Source organism: Lepidochelys olivacea (assembly GCF_965140295.1).
Source record: "Lepidochelys olivacea isolate rLepOli2 genome assembly, chromosome: 3".
NCBI lineage: Eukaryota > Metazoa > Chordata > Testudines > Cheloniidae > Lepidochelys > Lepidochelys olivacea.
The window spans coordinates 69,500,041-69,525,414 of NC_140413.1; the positions used below are offsets into that span (position 1 = coordinate 69,500,041).

Genomic DNA, 25,374 nt, shown 5'->3' on the forward strand with positions numbered 1-25,374 from the left:
AACCTAACTGGCTTCTAGACTAAGCTTGATAAGTTTACAGAGGGGATGGAATGATGAGATTCCTACAATGTAAGTAGCCGATCTATGACTGCTAGTAGCAAATATTACCTGGTGATGGGACACTAGATGGAGAGGGCTCTGAGCTACTACAGAAAATTCTTTCCATGTGTCTGGCTGGTGGGTCTTGCTGAAATGCTCAGGATCCAACTGACTGCCATATTTGGGATCGGGAAGGAATTTTCCCCCAGGTCACACTGGCAGAGACCCTGGGGATTTTCTGCCTTCCTCTGCAGCATGGGGCACAGGTCACTTGCAGGTTTAGACTAGAGTAAATGGTGGATTCTCTGTAACTTGAAGTCTTTAAATCATTATTTGAGGAGTTCAGTAACTCAGCCAGAGGTGATAGGTCTATTACAGGAGTGGGTGGGTGAGTTTCTGTGGTCTGCAATGTGTAAGTGGTCAGACTAGATGATCATAATGGTCCCTTCTGGCCTTAAAGTCTAAGAGTAAATTATTAAACAATTTGTAAGCACCTAGAGGATAATAGTGTAATAAGAATAGCCAACATGGATTTGTCAAGAAAAAAATCATGCCAGACCAAACTAATTGCCTTCTTTGAAAGGGTTATTGGCCCCTAGTGCATAGTGGGAAGCTGTCAATCTGACGTTTTGATTTTAGTAAAGTTTTTGATACATTACATTCTCATAAGGAAACTAGGGAAACAGTCTAAACGAAGTATTTATAAAGTGGATGCTCTACTGGTTGAAAACCCATATTGTCTAGCTGGAAGGATGCATCTAGTCCCACAGGGGGGTCTGCCTGGGTCCAGTACTATTCAGTATTTTCATAAAGTTGGATAATGGAATACATAGTATGGTTATACAATTAGTGGATGACACCAAGCTAGGAGGGCTAGCAGGCCCTTTGGAGCACAGGATTTGAATTCAAAGGGATCTTGACAAATTGGAGAAACTGGCCTGAAGTCAACAAGATGAAATTCAATAAAGACAAGTGCAAAGTGCTACACTTAGGAAGGAAAAAAATCAAATGCAGAATAACTAGCTAGGTGGTAGTACTGCTGAAAAGAATCTGTAGGTAACAATGAACCCAAAAGTCAATATAAGTCAATATGATGCAATTGAGAAAAATCATTTCGGGATGTATTAACAAGGGTGTCATATGCAAGACACAGGAGAGACCTGTTCAACTCTACTCAGCACTGGTGAGTACTCCAGGTGGGGCTGCCTCTAGTTCTAGGTGCCACACTTTATGGAAGATGTGGACAAATTGGACAGAGTCCAGATGAGAGCAACAAAAATGATAAAAAGCTTAGAAAACCTGACCCATGAGGAAAGGTTAAAAAAACTTGGCATGTTTAGTCTTGAGAAAAGACAACTTGGAGGGGGAATCTAATAACAGTTTTCACATATATTAAAGGATGTTATACAGAAGATAATGATCAATTGTTCTCTATGTCCACAGAAGGTAGGACAAGTAATAATGGGCTTAATCTGTAACATGGGAAATTTAGGTTAGGGATTAAGAAAAACTTTTAATTATAAGTATAGTTAAGTACCATAACAGGTTACCAAGAGAAGCTGTGGAACACCCCCCTCCTACCCCCCACATTGGAGGTTTTTAGCAACAGGTTAGAAAACACCTGTCAGGAATGGTCTAGCTATACTCTGTCCTGCCTCACTGCAGGAGGAGGGACTAGATGACCGCTTGATGTCATTTGCAGATCTACATTTCTATGATTCTATCATACTATAGACAGTGTCTGTTATACACTTCTCTCTCCCTTCGTCCCCCACCACAGCCACCCACACCCACAGGTAAGTTCTTGGTACTTATCCTCTTGTACCTTATATTAACTCCAGCCATCTCTTTTCCCTACCCTGCAATTTAGCCTGTGCTATAATCTAAACTATGACCTTAAAGAATGAACAACAGATGAACCCATACTTTGTCCACATGATGCTGACAGAAATGTAACACTATCAGAATCAGGTATTTTCTTTGACAAACATTCTTGGACTTGTACAACATGCAGGCAAAAAACATAAACATAATACTCTCTACAATGAGTCCCAAATAAAGCATTTGGAGTAAATGCTGATATAGATCTTTGTAGATAACATATTTAATTTTCTAAATGCTCTTTTCTCAGAAGGCAAGACAACACCAAAAGACATTCTTATTTCTGGAGTACAAGTACTTTGCAAAAGAAGATTGAGAACCAGAAGTTTGTACAATGGGGCTAAAGAGTGAAGCAGGCTAAAGAGTGAAACCTTCTGGCCAACAAGAGCAATTAAAATCACTGGGCTCTCATAGAATCTAGAGATGGAAAAGGTCAGCTAATTTCATATTCCTACCAATACAGACCATCGGGGGAAGAGAGGCATAAAGCAGAGAAAATTTAGTATTTGAATTTTGGTAGCACCCACAATATGCTAGACACAGTACACACCTGAAAAAGCTACAATCTAAGGAGAAAAGCAACACATGAAGGGAGGAAAAGAGGAATATCAACACAGTGCAAATATACTATCTCCAGCTACCTAATCATAACTAACTGGCTAATTTATTGCAGACATCATTGCAATAAATGGGTCTTAAGGAAGGACTTAATGGAGAATGTAGTGACTTTTTTAATCACATGAAGTAATGTGTTCTGTGTGTAGAGGATGGCATGATAAAAGGAGCAAAGTCAAGGCTCCTTGAAAAATAAACATGGGGGTATGATACCAAGGCCCACTGACATATTCATTACACCTCACACTCTGCTGTCATCATCTGTATCTAAAGAGTTATGTAAGAGATCAATGGAAAACTAGTAACTCACTGATCACTAATATTCTTGCATGATGAATGTATGGGGTGTGCACAAAGAGTTATGGATACATGCTAGAATTATGTTTTAAAATTTGTTTGACAAGCAATACATAAGCCGACTCAGCCCTAGATAAAGGAATGTGTAATTGTCTGACCAGCCTCATCATCAGACAGAGACAATGAAGGCATATTTACATAAAAGGTAAAGAAAGCCATCAACCTAGTGAATAGCCTCTGAACTATAAAAACAGGGGATCGAACTTCAAATGATAAGTAATATAATCAACTGATAGTACACAACATTACTAATGGCAAGTTTATGTCATGGAGTTCACTTAAGTCACAGATTCCATAGCTTCCAGAGACCTCCAAGACACTTCCCGCTTCAGCCCCAAGGTGGTACGGCTGGAGCTGTTAGCCAGAGGAGGCCCTGGAGCTCTGAGCCACCGCAGGCAGTAAGGGGCCACTGCAGCTCTTGGCTGCTGTGGGCAGTGGAGGGACCCGGAGCTCCAAGCCACCAACTTTGCAGCTCCCAGCCACTGCGGGCGACCAAGGGCAGAGCTCTGAGCCACCACTGGCAGCGGGGGGACCTGTGGCAGCAGGGGACCCCACAGCTTCCTGCCACTGGCCCCGCAGCTCCGAGGGGGAGCCCAGAGCCGTCAGCCACAGCAGTGGCAGGTGCTGGACCCCCTCCCCCTATTTCCCCTCCCGGAGCCAGGTTTAAGCTCTCATCCCCCATTTTGTCACAATTATTTTTAGTAAAAGTCAATGACAGGTCACAGGCTTCTGTGTATTTTTTTTTTATGGCCCGTGACCTGTTTCTGACTTTTACTAAAAATAACAGTGACAAACTCTTAACCTTAAATATTATTGTATTATAAAAAAGTGTATCAAGCAAGGTCTTTTATGAAAGCTAATGACACATTGGTGATTAATATAATTGTGAAATGAATATATTAACATATTAGGAAACATGGATATTCACTAACATCATGGTCTAAAGTCTGACCAAAGGAAGAGAAGCAGGTTTTCTCCCACACACAGGCCGGAAGGCATCTCAGGAGTGTTAAGGTAATAAATCTCCAGCCTTTTGTCCAATGCTGAGTCCTTACTTAAAAAACTACTGAATCAATCCTCTGGAATGGGCAGGCAGAGGTGATGTAATTTAGGACAACATTTCACATTGTTCATTCAACCACACTGCCCAAACTGCTGTCGCTTCTGAACGCATAACATTAATGAAAATCTTATTTAAGAGTAAGACTGCAACATTCAGGAAGCCAAATACCAAAAGACTAAGGTCCACTTTCTTTAGAAACTTCCATGAAATGAATTTCTGGTCAGAAATAGTGCTCTGCATATCCTGTAAATTCATCCATAGAGTTCTAGCCATGTAATATATCAAACACCTACATATAAGCGATTGTTAAGCACTTTGCAAATACATCATAAAGCATCCCTTTTTGCTAATACCTTTCTTAGAGATTACATTTTCCTTCAGAATAAAGTCCTAGAGAGCACAAACAGAACAGCCTTCTACTGGGCTCCAGACACTGTGCACTTAGCATTTTTCTGAACAGTAGCTGAAACATTTTTCTCAATGCTAAAACACAGACTTTGTCTTCACCCCTTCTAGAAATTGAAAGTCACATCAACCTTCAATTGCGATGTTAGGTCTTTTGGCTGTATATGCCAGACTCTAAATCTTCTGAATGGCAAGGCATGGAAGAGAATAAGGGGTTGTTGTTGTTTAAGAGACAATGCTGCTTAGGAGAAAACTAGTCACCAACAAATTTCTATTACTGCCTGCTTCTAAGAGCTATATTTATTATTCAAGTCCTACTATAACACATAAAGGTAGTGATTCCACAGAACCATTTCACCTTTAAGGTAATAAGGCAATTTAGATTTTCCGTTCGTTAGAACTGGAATTTCAAAAAGGTCCAGTTAAGAAGCTCTGAGGGTGAGCAAGGGATCTTGCCTTGATATGCAAAATGAAGATCCATTGATCCACTTCCTTAATTCTGCAATTAGACCTCTGAGACCAGACACTGGTCCTGAAAACTCTCACTTTCGTTTTACTTCTCTCTTTATTAGGAAGAAATCAGTTCGGCAAGACATTCTGTTGGGCTGCAGTGACAAATGTACAGATGGCATTAGCACGCCTACCATTTCCTCATAGATGTTACAGGATAAGGTAACAGCCTATAAGCCTGATGTGCAGAAAGAAAGTCTTCACAGACAAAAGTTATTAAAGGGAATTAATGTTGAAGGCAAAACAAACTTGGACAAAGAAACAAGACCAGAAATGTAATCACAGTGATACAAGCATACTGTTGGCATTGAAGAAATAAATTAACAATAATAATAATCCTGATATATAGTTACTTATTTCTAATTGACTGACAATCCTAGAAGTGATTATTCAGATCAGAAGAAAGGAAATCCTCTTTCCTACAGATCTATGATTTTTATATTAAAAATTGTTGGAGATGTTAAAAAAAAAATAAGACTTACTTCTTGGCAAGTGCTCTTCTTTCCTCAGGTGTGTAGTCCAGGGATCCTATGGCTCCCTCTCCTTTGGTTGGCATAAAACCAATAATGGCTAGTAAAGCTGTTCTTACTGAAATTGGAAAAAAAATAAAGATTCAAATTAAGTTTTTCCCAGAATTGTTACTTAACTGAGTCTAGACTTGGGACCGGGGGGGGAGGGGGGGTAATGAGTTTGTCTACAAGATTCCATTCTGTCTGAAGACTGAAGAAAGTTTCGAAAAATAAGGAGAACACAAGAAAAATCCCTTTTCTTTTATGGCAAGGAGTCACAGATGGAAGGGTTACGTAAGGGGAGATGGTGAGGTGATGGCTGATGGAAGGGGGCAGAGGACAAAGACTGAAAAGGAAGGCTAAGGCCCATAGAAATAATTGATCAAAATGAACAGTTGAGTTCAAAACAAGGAGGGAGGAAATAGAGTGGAAAAGGACCATAACAAGGAGATTAACTTGGCATGGCCCATGTACAGTTATTTGCTGAATTTGGGCCTTAGATTGTCAGCACATCGGGAGAAGGACTAGTTTTTCTGTGTGTCTGCAATGAACATAACATACCTGTCATGTGTACATGTTTCTTCTTTTGATTTATTACAATTGTTTATTATATATGATAAAAGAATGCCTATATAAAAACTTATATAGTTACTCTGAAACCTGTCATTAAATAAATAGGCAATTACAGAAGTGCTATTCAGTTGGATAATACCTAAGAAAATTAACATACAAGCCCACAGATAATAAATACCACAGCAGCATATATACTGCCCACAAAAGCCCTCCACAATTGCTGAAAAAAGTTTAAAAGCTATTAAGCAGAGACTGAAAAATTGGTCTGCTCATAGAACCCCTGAGATTCTGCAGCCTCAAAATATTCATAGCTGTAATTCTGCTTCAGGAGAACATGCCGATTCATGCACAGTTCTATGAGCCCTGGTTTTCCACAATACTCTGGTCATAGAATTTAATCCTTTCAGTATATTTTAGTGTGCAATTTATATCCAAGGTAGGGACAAATGATTAACAATATGGCATAAAAACAAACAAGTGATAGATGAGGGTGGAAAACGCAAAAAGATGTGGTCTTGTGCAATGCATCCTGCGGCATGATTCCTCCTCTTCCCACTTCAGGGAAATGTATAAGTAGTATAGTGCAGTGAGACTTACAAAAAGCAAAAACCATTCAGTCATTTTAAACTCAGGGTGTTGGATCCTCCCCTCTCCTTTTAGAGTTCATTTAGTACAGAGTGCCATTTCAGAATTACAAACCATGTTACTCAGTTGACCACACACTACACATAAAGAAAAGGAGTACTAGTGGCACCTTAGAGACTAACCAATTTATTTGAGCATAAGCTTTCGTGAGCTACAGCTCACTTCATCGGAATGCATCCGATGAAGTGAGCTGTAGCTCACAAAAGCTTATGCTCAAATAAATTGGTTAGTCTCTAAGGTGCCACTAGTACTCCTTTTCTTTTTGCGAATACAGACTAACACGGCTGCTACTCTGAAACACTACACATAGAATCATAGAATATCAGGGATGAAAGAGACCTCAGGAGGTCATCTAGTCCAACCCCCTGCTCAAAGCAGGACCAATCCCAACTAAATCATCCCAGCCACGGCTTTGTCAAGCCATGCCTTAAAAACCCTAAGGATGGAGATTCTACCACCTCCCTAGGTAACCCATTCCAGTGTTTCACCACCCTCCTAGTGACATAGTTTTTCCTAATATCCAACCTAGATCACTATTCAAGCTGATTCAGAAGGAAAACTTAAAGTGACCAGACTAGGAAGTAAAGGATTCGAAGTATTTTTCATAACTATAAATTTAAAACAACACTCAGAATGTTTTATATACACAGCCTTGTAAAATTCTACCTGCTTGTTTACCTGGGGCAAATAAATATCAATAGTTCACCATACTTCTCTTGATCTCCCACCCCCTTGAGCCCATCAGTATTCCATTGTCTCTTCCAAGTCCTCCTTATACCTCCCTCTCACAGCAATTCACATCCCTTCACTGATCTTAAACATACCACCTTACCTTTCCCCTTCCTGGGTACCCCATCCTTTTTTCTCCCTTGAGATCAGACCCCTTTACTCTCTCCCTATGAGATTTCTTCTCCTATGGTGCTTCCTGTTTTCCACTCTTTTCACAAGACTGAGGAAGGGTGCTGGTGAGGGTGGGTGGGAGGCCTGGTTCCACCTTCCAGTATGCTATAGTTGCTGCTCAAGTTGAGGGGAAACAGCCTTCCTACTTCTGTATGCTTTGGCTTGGCTGCTTGCAACTGTGCAGTATCCCTCCTTGCACCAGAGACTATCTTGCCAACTCAGCAGAGGAACCATTTCATCTGCAGAACTCAAGGCAGCCTAGTGTCAGTGGTAGCCATAATCCTGGCATCCACAAAAAAACCCAACACCACATGGGACTTATGATCATGGGCTATACAGGCCGCAATGGCTAGTTCCAGGCAACTGTGGTGGAAACTGTAATAACCCATGTTGTTTTTGGAAAATTAGGGTGATATACTTTCAACCATAGTGATTAATTTACACCAAGGTGACCTCCACAAATTCAGTCGCTATTTTTCCTATTTTGCTTAAAAATGGAGATTAATATGGACATCTATGTTGGTCAGAAAATGGAGTTAGGGCATAGCTCTGGAGTTTTCAGACCCTAAAGGTCAGCCCTGCTAACCTGAACAGAATGTGGCATGAATGGTTAAATTAGATTGAAACAGGAGAGGAAGTGCTCACAGCGACTCCTACTCACCCTTTACCTTACCCCTGAAGAAACATACACTTAGTTGGCATTCAGCAAATATAATATTGTCTTAGAATTTATTTTTTTTTAGTCCTGTGATCAATAGATACAATAATAAGATACTGATTCCATAGTCAATTCAACTAAGATTTGTTTACAAAGAAACTTTAAGTGAGCTTAATAGAAATGCATTAAATTCAAAGTTTAATCATCAACTTATCCAGGAAAAATGATAACACTAAAACTATGTGCCTCTTCTCACCATTCTACTTATTTCTCTATAAGGGACAGAAACTGAAACAATGTTATTTCCAGTGTCTCCTTGAGGTCAGGGGAGTAAGCAGAAGAAATTCCTCTGCATGTCATCAGAGATTGGCCCATATATCAAGCACTGTGCTTAATGATATGCTGATGAGCACAGTATAAAACTGAAATAAGATAATGGATAATTTCACAAAGAACATAATTCTGAAAACTAGTTTTGTTGGTGTCCATCAATGTTTTGCTGAAGAAGAATTACACTGAATATTAAGTAATACTCACTACTCCATGAAGGCTGCCACGTTTCAGGGTGATGTCCTGAGATGCTTAAACAAATTTTCTTCCCTACTTCAAACCTGCCATTGGCCTTCAGGGAAGAGAGACGGGGAAGAAAAACAAAAAAGACATTATTCAACCCAAATATTCCTTGTTAAACTAGCTTCTACCAAAAAAAAATTAAGCGGTAAAAATCTTTTCAAGTAAATCTGTTTGCAATCATCATGTAACAACCGAACAAATGACAACAACATAAAGCTCGACTAGGTTCGACTAGGCCACACTTGCTGCTGTTTACACAAATCACTGAAGACAATCTCCCATTTAAGATATCTTTTAAACATAACATAAATAGCAGAAGTCCTCCAAAAGTGAGTTCTGTATTCCACTTTTAAGATCTGCAACATTTAATATGACAAATGAGAATAATTTCAATGCTTTAAAAGCCAAAAATACTATGGAAAATTTACTGGAATTGATTAATAATGGGTGATCATAATCAAATTTTTGAATCATATACAAAAATTTAGAAGTTAAGGCCACTATGATGCTGTCCTGTTTTGCCAAAACATATTTTAAGTGTTGCTGAAAGGGTAGCTCTTGTTATATTTACAGGCAGAGCTGGTAGCACCATCTATAGTTAAGGTTGCCGGATACTTTCAATCATAAGACCCTGTTTTCCGTTGCTTATGACTTAGTCAAGCATTTGCCAAATCCATAGTGGGTGTTCATGTGAGGCTGATTTGGAGGGAGAAGTTTCAGCTAACACAGTTCAGCAGTTTCCAAGAATGAGATTAGGAAAAAATACATTGTTTTGCCCATGTTTATTTTTTTTTTAAACAAATGTTCAGTTCAAAATCTCTAGCACCTCTGTGCTTCAGAGAGACTTAAAATTTGACACCAGGAAAGTGCTTTTTTGCCATCTCTGTGAAAATTATCCAAATTTTACCAATTTATGACCCTTTGAAAAATCTCAGCTTTCACATGCTTACTAGAGGCTTGACAGAGTGTGGCAGGTAAATATTCTGATGATTCCAACTTCACTGGGCATGCTTCAGCCCAGGGTTCCAGGGGCTTAGCAGGATCTTCCCTGCAATTACTCCTCCCAGCTGCTGGGCTTCACTGTGGTATGGAACACAGGACTAAGAGCAGTGAAACTGTCCTTCCTGCACTATCTGTGCTCCCTGTCTGGCACATAGCCAGTGTGAAGGATGAGCAGCAAATTTGAGTGCAGAGTAGATGAAGAGGCTGCAGGAGCCAGAGGGTACAGGGAGCAGAGGAAGAGGGAAGGACCCAGGGAGTGGGGATAAATAGAAGCAGAGGCTGAAGGGGCAGGAACAGAAGAGGACAGGAACAAGGTGAGGGCACAGGAACAGAAGGGTCCACAACCACTGTAGCAAGCTCCCCTTCAGAACCTGGAACTGAACTCAGGAATCCTGAGCGTCTAACATTCCTTTGCTGTCAACAAACAGCTGTGAGACACATGCTTTTTTAGTAGATTTCATCCCCTTCTAGTAGCTGGTCCACATAGAGGAGAACAGCCTACTCCTACTACCAGTTACTCCATTAACTCAAGTGGTAGAAATTTGTACTGTAGATGTAAAAGTCCAAAACCCTGCTGACGACCCAAGTAGAGGGGTCAATATGGCTCCACTTTATATAATTTAATTATGATACAGTCTTTAATTACATGATCACATACTATTTTTTCCATTCTTGTATCTTAATGCATATGCACAAGGGTTCTGAATTAAGGTTGCATAGGTAACCTTAATTCTGGCATTTCTTAAGTTTTGAGTGCTTGTCTTTGCAACTTTCATACTCACATATACACACACACACAAATATTGAATTATTTACTAAATAAAATCCTCCTGACACAAATTTGAGGCAAGGTCCTGCCTGGTGCTGGCCACATGCAGCTCTCGATGTCAATTGAAACTGGATAGTAAACCTCTCTCAAGACGAGGTCACTCAGTTTGTTTGCTCATCCACTATTTCTCATTGTTTCTCTGGCCTTGGAATAAGAACTTGAAGTGTTTTAATAAACAGATTATATTTCATTACAGTTACTATAAATAACATTTCAGCATGCAACATAGGTAACTGTCCCTGCCTACATCACTATTCCAAAGTGAATCAAATGGCATGGCATTATGCCTCCTACCACAGCAGTAGGGGAATTATTTTCCCTCCTCTTTCAGTGGTCAAAGCACTAAGTTCAGTTCATCCTACGTAGGGTGACCAGATAACAAGTGTGAAAAATCGGGACAGGGGGTGGGGGATAATTGGCACCTATAACAGAAAAAGCCCCAAATATCAAGACTGTTCCTGTAAAATCGGGACATCTGGTCACCCTATCCTACAGTGGCTTTTCCATAATGTATATAATCTTGCATAAATAGTCTTCAGATTTTTCATTTAGTCTCATTTACAGGTATACAAATGGATAAACAAAACAAAAAGGCACAATTCTGCACTTTTCTCTAAGTGAACTCTCTCCCATATTGCCAAAATCTTTTATGGTTACTCTAATTGAAATGACCATATAAAAAGGATGACTGCTAAATACTCTTACTGTTAACAGAATGATGCTTGGGGGTTTCATGGGATACTCTGGTGGTAGTACTATTCGTCCATGATAAATTCCTCCATCAAAATCTGAATCTGGAGGGCCTCTAACAGTAAAATGCCATTCAAAAAGATTATCCTAAAAAACAAGAGCACATAAGTCAGAGAGAGCAGGACAAAAACAGATAATTATTACTTTATTAAAACAAGCATGGACTGTAACTCTGTAGAATAGCAAAAATTCAAAATCAGAAGAATGCTAAATGAGAATAACTACTATAAGACAGGTTTCAGAGAACCTGGATTTATGCAGGAAATAGCCCAGCTTGATTGTCATGCACATTGTGTAAAGAGTTGTCACTTTGGATGGGCTATCACCAGCAGGAGAGTGAATTTGTGTGGGGGGGTGGAGGGTGAGAAAACCTGGATTTGTGCTGGAAATCACTTTAGATAAGCTATTACCAGCAGGACAGTGGGGTGGGAATAGGTATTGTTTCATATTCTCTGTGTATATATAAAGCCTGCTGCAGTTTCCACGATATGCATCTGAGGAAGTGAGCTGTAGCTCACGAAAGCTTATGCTCTAATAAATTGGTTAGTCTCTAAGGTGCCACAAGTCCTCCTTTTCTTTTTACTATAAGACAGTGCAGCATTGTGGAGGCTACAGTTAAGGAGCAATACAGCACTGAAAAAAGCAGCAGCAGGTTGGCAAAAACGGGAGGTTGAGTCAGTTTCCATGTATGACTTATTTTTTATTGCGCTTTCTAGAGGTGCAATTTTTGGTTGCTGGATGTTGTTAAGTTTCAACAGAGCTCTCAGCTTACAGCACAAGATCACAGTCATTTTTCACCTAATGAGCCTGAACTGTGGGTTCTTCATAAACTATGAAAGTATTCATGATATGTGGTGCAAACTCCTTTAGAGCCTCTAACCTATGGAGACTGGCAGAGATTAAACTCTGCAACACATTAAAACTATTATTATGATCATTCCCCTTTCTAAAAAATGAAATGTAATCCTCATCATATTCAAGATGATAAAGAGGTGCTTTGAACCAGCTATTCCATCTGATTATTACAGGGGTTGGTGGTATGCAAGGACTTTTCCCTTTTTCAATTAGAAACATACAAAACTGTGCTTTCATTGTAGGCCTGACAGTGAAAGCCTGTTTTATAGTCACAACAAATGCATTTACTTTTAAAAGTATTTTCATCCACAAATCGCCAACAAGGTTAAGGAAATGCACCATGCACACCAGGTGTACTGCATTTAAAAATAAAGGTTTCAAACCTCAATCCCAAACTCTCACCATGTAATGACATTATCTGTCACAAATGCAGTCATGCAATCAAATGGTATTATGAATTTCTCAACAGTTTCCCTTACTGCCTGGATTACTGTTTTAAATTAACTGCTTCCAAAACCTCATAACTCAATAAAAATACTTCCAGCTTGTTTTGTTCATGCGGAGCTGAAGTAGCTTTGTTGTCACTGCTTGTTGGGCCAAGGATGGCGAGAATATTGAGTACATATCTGTCTTCAGCATCAATAGTTTCATCTGCTACCATGCTTTTCTTTTAAATCTTGAAAGTATGCGTGTTGGGCTGTTAGTCCCAGGATATTAGAGAGATAAGGTGAGTAAGGTAGTATCTTTTATTGGACCAACTTCTCTCATCTTTCTCACCAATAGACATTATCTTTTATTGGACTAACTTCTGTTGGTGAGAGAGACGAGAGAAGTCAGTCCAATAAAAGATATTATCTCACCCACCTTGTCTCTCCAATTACTGAATGTCATATTCAAAATTCTTTAGAAAGTTTTACTTACCCAACTGGTCTGCACTAGGTATAACTCCAGTGTGTGTTCCAGATTGCATTCTAAAAACCCTCTGAGTTTTGAATTGTGAAGGATATACAAGAGGGAGAAAAGGCTTCTGTTAAGCTGAAAGCTTCATATCTCCTGTAAAGCTGCTCTTCGATCTTAGTAGTAAACAGCTGTTTTCTGACGTTTCAGATTTCTGTTTTCCTCCACTTGTAATGCCTCTGGTTGGTACTTATGTGTTGCACTTTCCAGATGCTTGTTACAGCTAGTGTTTCTGGTAAAATCAACATGCTGCACTAGATACAAAATAACTTTCCTTTGTTTTCATTAAATGTTTGAGAATATTGCTGTGCTCGTTGCTTAGCACTTAATTTTGCCAATTTTTACTCATATTTTGTTGCTGGCGTTGTTGTCCACTATTTACCATTATTCAAAGGTTTGCATATTCCAACCATTTTAACTTTTTCACTTCCGCTGACAACTCAAAAAAATCATGATCGCTTACTGTTAATTAAGACATGCTCTCTGTTTTCACAGTTGAGTTGAAATCAACAGCAAAATTTACAGGGTCTGGGGACAGTGGTGACCAACACTGAGAAAGTCATATCCCTACTCATGACTAATGCTAAATGCTGGATCACAGCTGTATGTTTGCCCACCTACTTATCACTCTTGAAAGGACAGAATATAGTACTGTCAACATTTATTCAGGTTTTGCTTCTCACTGTTCTCTCCCCAGGAGAGAGAGACTGTCCTAATAACGAATCAGCAGATTCATACAAACTACCAGCAAATAACATCCTGAAATAGGCCTTCATATTCTTACTATTACAAAAATCCAGGTACTGTTTATCCCTGAACTTGGTTTAAAACACTGGAATTAAAATAAAACAGAAATATAAGTGAAAAAATAAAAGTTGATATTTTACCAAAATCATTATTCAGGAGAAAAACTGCAAGCAAAAACAAAAGCTAATCAATAACAATAATCTGTACTTTATAGCACCCAAAAGCGTGTTAAGTGCTCTACGTATGCTAACTGCACTAAGCTTTTCTGCAAAAATTCCACCAAAGGACAAAGTCCCAACATTTAGGGCTTCTGTTTTTTAAGGTTTCAGAGTAGCAGCCGTGTTAGTCTGTATTCGCAAAAAGGAAAGGAGTACTTGTGGCACCTTAGAGACTAACAAATTTATTTGAGCATAAGCTTTCGTGAGGAAGTGAGCTGTAGCTCACAAAAGCTTATGCTCAAATAAATTGGTGAGTCTCTAAGGTGCCACAAGTACTCCTTTTCTTTTTGTTTTTTAAGGTTTACTTTTAGAAATTTTTGGGTTGTGTGTAGATATCCAAAAATGGGGGGTTTTCAGGGCTCTCTCTCTCTGTATATGTTGTAATGAGTAATCTGTTTGTAATGTAGTACTGTTTCAAACAGCACTATGTTAAAGCACACTAGGGAACCTTTAGTATGTACCAGCAAGGTCTACAGGAACAAATTAACGTGCAACACTTTAGCACAGGGGTTCTCAAACTTCGTTGCACCACAACCCATTTCTGACAACAAAAATTATGACATGATCCCAGGAGGGGTGACCAAAGCTTGAGCCCACTCAAGCTCTGCCACCCCAGGTTGGGGGGAAGAGTCAAAGCTAAAGCCCAAGCCCCACTGGCCTGTGCAAGGGTACAAAGCTGAAGCCCAAGTGCTTCAGCCCCAGGCAGGGTGCCTGTAACTTGAGCCCCACCACTCAGGGCGGAGGACCTCGGGTTTTGGCTTTGGGTTGGTGGGACTCAGGCTTCAGCCCTGCGCTCCAGCCAGTCTAAGCCAGCCCTGGCGACGCACTTTGGGGGTCCCAACCCACAGTTTGAGAACCGCTGCTTTAGTGCACTTAGAAAATCACACCCTCCAAGTCTGCATTACTGCTCCATGTAGACAAGCCTGTAGATACAAATAACCATTTCTGGTGTTTACTGGATAAACACCCCTCATTTTTTTTCCCTTTTTTTAAAAATTGGGGGGTTTTCCAGCTACAACCTAAAACCAGAAACTCTACAATACTGTAACATAAATCGTTAGGATATATTTTTTTTAAGTTTCGTCTTGTCCGCTCTAGAATTTCACCTTTCCTCAAATTTTTGACTGTTTATAATATTTCCAGGACTGAGACTGCAGCATAGAGAGCATCATTAGGGTAAGATTTTTTTTTTTTTAAAAAGGTGAGATCCTGCAACTGCTCCCTTCTGCTCCCACTGAACAACCAGTTACTTCAATGGGCTCCCATGTATGCACAGGGCTGCACACATGTCAATCCAATTACAGGATCTAGCCTTAAACTTTCTGCTAGGGTAACTTCATAACATGAATTTCTTTTTAGATGTATAACCACTTCACATTTAAATTATGATGTTATGCAATTCCCAGGGGAAAAACATTGCAACAATGTGACATGACTATTTAGATAAAATCTTAACTTTTATTATGTACTTTTTACCGATGAGACAACTCCATGAAGTCATTACATTAAAAATGTTCCTGGTAGTTTTCAAGGAAGGAAAAAATAAAAATCTGACCATTTTAATAAGGTCTATTAATCTCCAAAACCAAAATTAAATATTATGTATGGACTTAAAGCAATGTAACCAGGCAGAAAAATATTAGGTATTATACAGCAGAGACAAACTAACAGCTACAGCAAATATACACAGAAACTAACCTCCAAGGGCTGTGCATGGTAATGATCTGTAGGATCCTTCAATTCGGCTGCTTCCTTCATTAAACGTTTGACAGCTGAAAAAGGAAATTTGGTATATCAGTATGAAAAGCTCCCTTAAAAAATAAAAAAAATAAAATATACGGGAGATTTTGTTAGCATTATCTTGAAGGAGTCACTTCATATAACAAAGTAGCTTATATGGTACAGCACACCATGTTTCTCTCACATGACTTCATTCTCAGATGCACATGATAAATTACTCAGATAGGGTACAGGATTTAATGAGTCATAAGAGCACAAAGTTATGAGAAAAATTATATTTAGTTGTTTCACAGTTTCCCAAATAATGTATCTCAACATTATGAGTAAATTGTAGGTGATTTATTAATTCGGCCCTTACATTAAAGCTGAGGGGGGGGAATACAACATTTACTAGGTTTTCACAATTGCTTTCAACAAATACAGATGAACAAGAAATACCTATCATTATATTTTATCACAAGAAGAACCTCCTTGCATTTCAGCAATTGCCTAAAAAAAGTAAGGGCTTGTCTACACTACTGCTTAAGTCAATGTAGCTTACATTGCTCAGGGGTGTGAAAAAAACACCCGCTGAGAGACCTAAGTTACATTGACTTAAAGCGCTGTCTACACCAGGCTATGTCAGCAGGAGACACTCTGGTGCTGCCATAGCTTCCACCTCTCGTTGAGGTGGGTAAAATTATGTCAATGGGAGAACACTCTCTCGTCAACATAGCCCATCTTCACCAGATGCGCTACATCAACAGCTGAATCCATGCAGCTATGCCAATGTAGCACACTAGTGAAGACAAGCCCTAAAAAACTTTACACCTTGACTGCTAACTGTCAGAAAAGTTACATAACTATTATCTTTAACAGTGCAAACAAAATCATTGAGAGATTTCTATGAGAGGACCGAACATTGGAAAGTACACGGGGACACACAGATACACTTTACATTTTGCCATTGAAAACATACATACGTGGTGCCCGAAACATTTACCCCACATGTAGTACCTTGATAACTAAGCCTACCAGTAAGGATGAAAAATACTTGTGCCACCATTCCCACACTAAAGCCTCAGTTCGGGCCAGGTGAAGAGATAGCCTCCACTCCTTCCCAGGTGCTTGGAAAGGTGAGACTGCTGCAATTTCTATCAGGGTGCTGTCCCTGGACCATGAATGGTAGCTCGATCTTTCATATCACTCGCATAGTAATAATTGTTTGGTAAGTGTGAAGCCCCACACCCACCTGACCCTGTCTTATTACTGCAATAAAAGAGAAGGAAGCTCTCTGTGTTGCCCCTTCCACCCTCAGCCTCATGGTCATAGGCACTGACTTTTATTTTTCTCCATTCTGAAGTCCCATCATCACTCCGCCTCCTCCCACTCTCACTCCACCCCCAGCCCCCAAGGCGCCTGCCCTCACTCCACCCCGAGCCCCCCGCTCGCTGTTCTCTGCCCTCCCGCAATCTCCTCCCCAAGATGCCAAAAAGCTGATCAGCAGCACTGCCCATCAGCTATGGCTGGTTGGAGCTGCGCACCCACTATTTTTTTTCTGTGGGTGCTCCAGCCCTGCAGCACTTTTTGGCCCGAGGGTTACATCGGGGTGCGAATCTGTATCGAGGGCTGGGTAGGAAGGCTGTGCCTCCCCAAACAGCCTGGCCCCTGCCCCTTTCCACCTCCTCCCACTTCCTGCCCCGATTGCCTCCCTCAGAACCTCTGACCCATCCAACCTCACCTGCTCCTTGTCCCCTGACCACCCACTCCCGGGACCCCACGCCCCAAACCAGCCCCCCGGGACCCCACCCCCTAACGCCCCCCCGCTCCCTGTCTGCCCCCTGCAACCCTTATCCACACCCCTGCCCCCTGACAGGCCCCCCCAGGACCCCACCCCCTATCCAACCCCCCAGTTCCCCGTCCCCTGACTGCCCTGACCCCTATCCACACCCCCACCCGCTGACAGGCCCCCCGGAACTCCCACACCTATCCAACCCCCCCACTCCCACCCCCTTACCATGCAGCTCAGAGCAGCAGGAGCTCGCAGCCTCACCGCCCGGCCGGAGCCAGCCACGCTGCCCACATGGCGGCATAGCTACAGGGGAGGGGGGACAACAGGGGAGGGGCCGGGGGCTAGCCTCCCTGGCCAGGAGCTCATGGGCCGGGCAGGACAGTCACATGGGTCGGATGTGGCCCGTGGGCCGGAGTTTGCCCACCTTGGTCAAGAAGATACCATCAGAGATGCTTAGTTTTGCAGTTCTCAAACTGTGGATATGTCTCTCCAGAGATAACATGCTTGTTAACAGCAAAAATGTTTTTTTAAATAAATAAATAATATAAAGAGGTGAGAAATAATAGACCTCAAACCTCTTGTCCCTCTGCAAATTTGTGTAAACAGAGTCAGTCCCTTACTTCTCTCTAAAAGTGCAAAGTTTCAAAAAGTTCAATGGATAGAAGGTTGTTGGGGGCAGAATAGACCAAGACAAGGAGAAGAAGTCTGGAGATAAATGTGAGAAGGGAGAGACAGGCAGTAGAAACAAAAGGGAAACTGTTTGAGCAGCATATTCCAGAAGTCTTCAGGTCTTTCTGAATGTAGCCTTCATTGATTTGAGATCTACCATACCATTCTCTCACTAGAAGGGAAAACCTATAATGGCAGCAGGCTGTAAAAGAGTCCCAGTTTGGAAATAAGAACCAATCAAGAAATACATGTTTGCTGAAGTTTTAAAGAAAGTCACACCAGTGAATTGGTGGAAGTCACTTAAACACTTGGATTCAGAGACTGTTGAAGCGATAGCAGCAGTAATTTCTTCTACCAGTGTAGAAATAATATTTCCTTCCTTTGGACTAATTCATTCCAAACTGAGAAATCGTTTGGGACCTGAAAAAGCAGGAAAGCTTCTTTTTCTTTTCCAGTTTATGAACAAACAGGAAAATGAAGGTGAAGATGACTGAGTTAGCTGCAGAAGCCAATATTTTAAGTTTCTCATGTTGACCTGGCTGACACAGTCAATTTAATTTTTGTTTTTCTAAATATTTCATTTAACTATTTTATTTTAAAACAATTTTAACAAAAACAAACCTGATTTTAAAAAATGTGAATGTTTAACTACATTCAAAAAATCATGTTTGTTTTGTTAAAATATTATATTTTTGCTGTTGAAGAAAAAAATCCAGAATACATAACATTGTTGTTTTAGTTAAATAAAAAAATGTAAATGTCTGTCTGGTGATGCTCTCCTCCTAACACAGCATAGCAAGAAAATCCTCCAAATATTAATAATTAACCTGTTGAATTGGAGATATTTATGAAGTCACTGGGCGGTGAACTATCTGCTTCAATTACCTTTGGTAAATGAAATAACCAAACAATCATTCATTTTCTGATAGAGCTGTAAAACTAATCTGAAAAGTTTTCAAAATAAATCACTTTAAAAATGTACAGTGTGTACCCTCTAAAAATGAAACCTACATCTATCTCTGAGTTGTGACGAATATGTATTAAGGTTATAACAACCAACAAGAATGCGCTTTTATGTAGAAATCCATGATTAAATCGAGTCTTCCTGACTAGTGATTTAAATCATGATATGGCAGAAATGATATGAGAACGAATAGAAAAAACATATTTCTTTGATTACAACTTTCATTAATCTGACCCTGTGTACAGAGTGACTAAATCCACAGAAACATCTTCAGATATAAGATATAATCCTTTATCCAAAACCAAGAAAACCTTCATAAATTCAGTTAAAAGTATTTATTTGAAGGCTAATCAAGGCTACTTGTACATTTCAAATCTGGTGGGAAGTTTGATTTGAAGAATGAATCACAAAGTTCTCCTATGAAAATGAGAACTGCTATTTAAGCCAGGTAAACAGCACCTCTGATTTGTCAGATTAGGTGCAGCAGATTTCAGTATAAAACTTATCACAAGGATAAAGGAAAGCAGGGCATCTGCTCTAGAAATGGAACTGAGTTAGCAGAACAATTTTAAACATGGTTTTAATCCTGTTCATGCTAACACAGTTTAGGCATATTTTGGCTAGCCAAGGTAAGCAGTCAAATCAGTTTTTAAAATGCATTTATATCTAGAAAACCTGGAGTTTAATCAGTGCCCGTGGATGATGGTGACATTTGAAAGTGGATAGGCAAATCTGACAGAGAACTGAGGTGTCTGGACAATGAAGTCCTTGAAAAGTTACCTTCTGATAATTTTTACAATGTACGCCAAGTAAAATTAACCACATCTTGACTATTTTATACAATTCATTTACAAAGTAACCATATTATTTATAAACAGAACATTTTTAAGCCATGAAATACAACAGTGTGGTGATACTATTAAAAAGAAATAGAAAAGGGAGTCATCTAACAAAGTTCTGACCTATGTAAACTCAAGTAAATGTGTATCAATTTTTATATTCTCTGGGAGGAGATGGCTTGATCCTTAGAAACTACAGATTAAAAAAATAGAAGGATGAGGAGATATTCTAAAAGGCTGTGTCTTACTGAGGTAATATAACAGAGGCCTTGAAATGTCCAAGGATTGAATTTCTTCTCTCCTGAGGAGTTTTGGAAAGATAACTGGTTACATTAACAGAGTAATACAAATGAAAGTCCAACACAACTTTGGGACTAGAGTTAGGATAAGTTCTCAACATAACCCTGTCTCTATGAAAAGTTGTGTAAAAAGGATCAGTCATCAGAGCCTGGTGTTTACATCAGCCAGAAGGGTCACAAATGGAGACTAAAAAGGCTCCTTTGAGTGTAAGGTTGTGTGAAGTGCATTCAGAAAGAAGCTCAAAGGGAGGTTCCATAAGGTTTGAAAGGACAATACTGAGATCCCATACTGGAGGTGGTTCTCTCGCTGGTGGATATGCATGCAGTAACCTCTTTGGAAATCTAGATACTGTGGGGTAAGTAAAAAAAAATGAACACGACTGCACAGATGGGTAGCAAGCCAACATCACTGCAAAATGGATTTTGATTAAATTGAATGAACAAGTCCAGAATGTTTGAAATAGAGCTGTTGATTAATCACAGTTAACTCATGCGATTAACTCAAAAAAATTAATCATGATTAAAAAAATTAATCAGGATTAATCGCAGTTTTAAGCACACTATTACACAATAGAATACCAATTGACATGTATTAAATATTTTGGATGTTTTTCTATATTTTTATATAAAAATGTGTTGTAACTGAAATAAAAGTATATATTATTTTTATTACAAATATTTGCACTGTAAAAATAATAAAATAGTATTTTTCAATTCACCTCATACAAGTACTATAGTGCAATCTTTTTGTCGTGAAAGTGCAGTTTACAAATGTAGATTTTTTTTTTTAACATAACAGCACTCAAAAACAAAACAATGTAAAACTTTTGAGTGATCTTGTAGGCTCTGTCCTACTTCTTGTTCAGCCAATCACTAAGACAAACAAGTTTGTTTACATTTACGGAAGATAATGCTGCGCTCTTCTTATTTAAAATGCCACCAAAAGTGAGAACCAGCATTTGCATGGCACTTTTGTAGTTGGGATTGCAAGATATTTACGTGCCAGATATGCCAAACATTCGTATGCCCCTTCATGCTTCGGCCTCCATTCCAGAGGACATGCTTCCATGATGATGACACTCATTAAAAATAATGCGTTAATTAAATTTGTGACTGAACTCCTTGGGGGAGAACTGTACGTCCCCTGCTCTGTTTTACACACATTCCGCCATATATTTCATATCAGTCTCGAATGATGACTCAGCACATGTTCATTTTAAGAACGCGTTCACTGCAGATTTGACAAAACGCAAAGAAGATACCAATATGAGATTTCTAAAGATAGCTATAGCACTCAACCCAAGGTTTAAGAATCTGATATAACTTCCAAAATCTGAGAGGGACGAGGTGTGGAGCATGCTTGCAGAAGTCTTAAAAAAGCAACACTCCAATGCGGAAAACTACACAACCCGAACCACCAAAAAAGAAAATCAACTTTGTACTGGTGGCATCTGATTCAGATGATGAAAATGAACATGCGCCGGTCCGCACTGCTTTGGATTGTTATTGAGCAGAACACGTCATCAGCATGGACGCATGTCCCCTGGAATGGTGGTTGAAGCACAAAGGGACATATGAATTTTAGCGCAGTTGGCAAATAAATACCTTGCAATCCCAACTACAAAAGTGCTATGCAAATGCCTGTTCTCACTTTCAGGTAACACTGTAAACAAGAAGCGGGCAGCATTATCTCCTGCAAATATAAGCAAACTTGCAATTGGCTGAACAAGGAGGAGGACCGTGTGGACTTGCAGGCTCTAAAAGTTTACATTGTTTTATTTTTGAATGCAGGTTTTTTTGTTCATAATTCTACATTTTTAAGTTAAACTTTCATGATAAAGAGATTGCTCTACAGTACTTGTATTAGGTGAATTGAAAAATACTATTTCTTTTGTTTTTTTACAGTGCAAATACTTGTAATCAAAAATAAATATGACGTGAGCACTGTACACTTTGTATTCTGTGCTGTAATTGAAATCAATATATTTGAAAATGTAGAAAACATCCAAAAATATTTAAACAAACAGTATTCTATTATTAACAGTGAGATTAATCGCGATTAATTTTTTTTAGTCGCTTGACAACCCAAGTTTGAAATGCAGAACACAGTTGAGGATTCTAGACATATGAACCTCCAACAGATCACAGTTTGTGTTGAACTGCACAAATGGAAAATCTTTTGCATTTAGAGGAGTAAGTCTTTCTCATGGAGAATTTTCTACTTTGTAGTAGGATTTCTTATACTAACAGGGAGTGGTCTCTCTGTCAGTAGCACTCAACTTGCCAACATCCAGGCTGTTGAACGTAGTGACCTCCTGTCTGGGTGAACTATGTGACTTTGGTTCTGCAATACTATATCTGGGCAGTCTAGAAGTGGTATGGAAGGCTAGACAGACATTCTGAGGAGGCTGGTCAGCCAGAACTTTCTTTGCCAATTTGATGCTAGCAGAATCAGTGTAGCTACATCCTGTCTTACTTTGCATATGCCTCTTGGAATCAAAGAATTTGGTAGAAAAAAAGTATGTACATGGGACCTTGATCCCATAGTACAAGGAAGGCATCTTGCAATAATCCTGGGCACGTCTCCCCTATCTTTGCTACCAACCAACTCTGTAATGGAATTTCCCCACCAATGAAATGTTGGCTTGATGACAGAGCTCTTCAAAGACCACATATCATTGGTGATGGATTGTCTGCTAGGTTGTTTCTGACTCCCAAACAAAAAGAGTGACTTGAGGGTGTCCCATTTTGATGACACTATGTCCATAACTTGATCACCACCTGACATGGAAGTAATGAGTAGGCATTTCCTTGCTTCTTTAAACAGTACAATGCAGATGTGCTGTCTGTGAGAATCTCAACTGTGAAGTTCTGTAGAACAGACTGGCATGCATAGCATTGCAGTCTGACTGCTCTTTGTTCTAGTAAATTTATGTGAAGAGCCATGGCCTTCTGAGACCAAGTTCTTTACATCTGGAGGTAGTCCAATTATACTCCCCAATGCAACTGTGATTCACTTCTTTGTAAGAGGAGGTGTGAAGAAGAGTATGCTCTTCTAAACATCTTTGTGGTCTAACACAGTGCTAGCTGGATGTTTGCTTCCTCATTCTTGTAAAGAACAAATGACACACTAAGCAGTGGTCAGGAACATGGCTTTCCCTGAGATAAAATAGACAGCAGATGCAGCTCTCTGTAAATGGGATTAAACAATCACAGGGTGGGCATGGTTTAAAGCTTCAAGGTTTAGAATCCATCATTTTTTGCATGGGTAGAGACACCCAGTCCTGAGGAACAAATTAAATTTAGTTTGATTTTTAAAAAATATATAACCAAATAAAAAAAATGTGGGGAAAAACCTTAAAGGGAATTAACCCTGACTATCTAATTTGCAAGAGAAGTAAATTCCACAGGGCAGCACACAGACACCACTCATTACATCTCACTGTCATGGGCACTAAGAGGGAACTGAGAGACAGTTGTGACCACTCTGCCCTTTACGCCGTTGGGTGGATGGGCACAAGGACATGAATAGTGCAAGTGTGGCCCAACAGACATTGCTATTCGAAAGATTCCTCTCTTGCATGTATGTGCACCTAGAGTGTGAGCCACGCTGACATATACCCGCAGAACAACTTTGGTATACTTTTAAAATGTTTGCCATAATTTTATTTGCAAAGTTTTGTTTATAATTCATTTTATATCATGTTATATATTAACAGGTGAGTCATTTTTAAAACTTACTTTTAAACCCATATATTAACATGGGGAAATCACAAGCCTGCTGAATTTAAAATTCAGTTTTTCTGCAGTCATTGCTATTTAGTGCAGCAGGTGCAAAGAAATAGTTTCATTTAAAAGTCTCTTGTTAAGAGCAAGTAGGAATGGTAACAGCCAGATTTCCAGATTAACCACACGTACTTGTCCTAGACACCCAGCACCCCAAACTGCCGTTCAGTGCAACTCTTACTTTCAATGACATGGCAAACCATATAAAATAAGTGTGCCTGAATATCTCATCAATAAACATGTGTGGTAAATCAGATCTAAATATTTATATTAATTATAAAAGTCTGCTTCCCTAAAATCTGTTGTATGCAGTGTTGCTGTAGCTGTGTTGGTCTCAGACTATTAGAGAGACAAGGTGAGTGAGGTTATATCTTTTACTGGCCCCTGAAATCTGTTTATTAAAATACAAAAACACAAGATAACATTTTATTTGCAATGTGACTGTTCTTATAATCCTACAGTTGTAGAATTATCTGAGGAATCACATCTGTATTTTAGCAATAAATGCATTAAAATATAAAAGCAGGACCGCTTAGTGAATGTTCACCACAATTAAAAAAATGTCAGACTACAGAGGGTCACAAGTCTTCCCAACCCCGCTCAGACGCATATGGGGAGTATTTGTGGGGATGGCGCAGCAACTAGGAAGAGGGTGCAAAGAGCCTACCTGACACTTATAGAATATGTCATCTTAAAATTAACTCCCTTCTGTCTTCAGTATTAATAATAGGATGACATGGCTGAGAAGTGGAGCCACTGCTCCATGCTAGTGCCACTAGTAATAATGCCCATCTCCCCAAACAGCGTGGGAAGGGGAAGAGCAATGGTGGAGCCATAGACCCAACTCCGTTTGCCATGGGCAATCCCAAGAAGCCCCAAGAGAAATTCAGGCTGAGCCAGCCAGCCAGCCAGAATTCCTCTGGGACTCCTGCTACAGTGCAACCTCACCCGATCCTGCTCTACTTACAACTTCCCTTTCCAATGCAATGCTGTTCCTTTGAGGCACAATACAACCCATAATTGAATATTTCTTGCTCAAAGTTCTAATAAATAAATGAATGTACCAATGTAACCAATCAGTGTTATCAACTATATAGATGTCACTAAGAAGTATTTTAATGAAACAAGACACCTAGTCAATACATGTTGACACTTGTTATTATCATGGCCCTGATTCTGCAAAGCCTTTTGCATATGTGTAACTTTACACACTGTGAGTA

The 25,374-nt window shown here is 39.6% G+C and overlaps 1 protein-coding gene across 1 annotated transcript in view; it reads right to left on the reverse strand.

The window, feature by feature from the left end:
- Positions 1–25,374, reverse strand: part of UBE2J1 (ubiquitin conjugating enzyme E2 J1) — a 64,999-nt gene that overhangs the window by 33,236 nt on the left and 6,389 nt on the right. Inside the window, exons 2-5 of the mRNA XM_084623159.1 lie at positions 15,785–15,858; positions 11,265–11,396; positions 8,693–8,777; positions 5,353–5,458 (exon numbers count right to left, since the gene is read on the reverse strand). Coding sequence (XP_084479285.1) covers positions 5,353–5,458; positions 8,693–8,777; positions 11,265–11,396; positions 15,785–15,858 — 397 coding nt within the window. The remainder of the gene's footprint in view (positions 1–5,352; positions 5,459–8,692; positions 8,778–11,264; positions 11,397–15,784; positions 15,859–25,374) is intronic.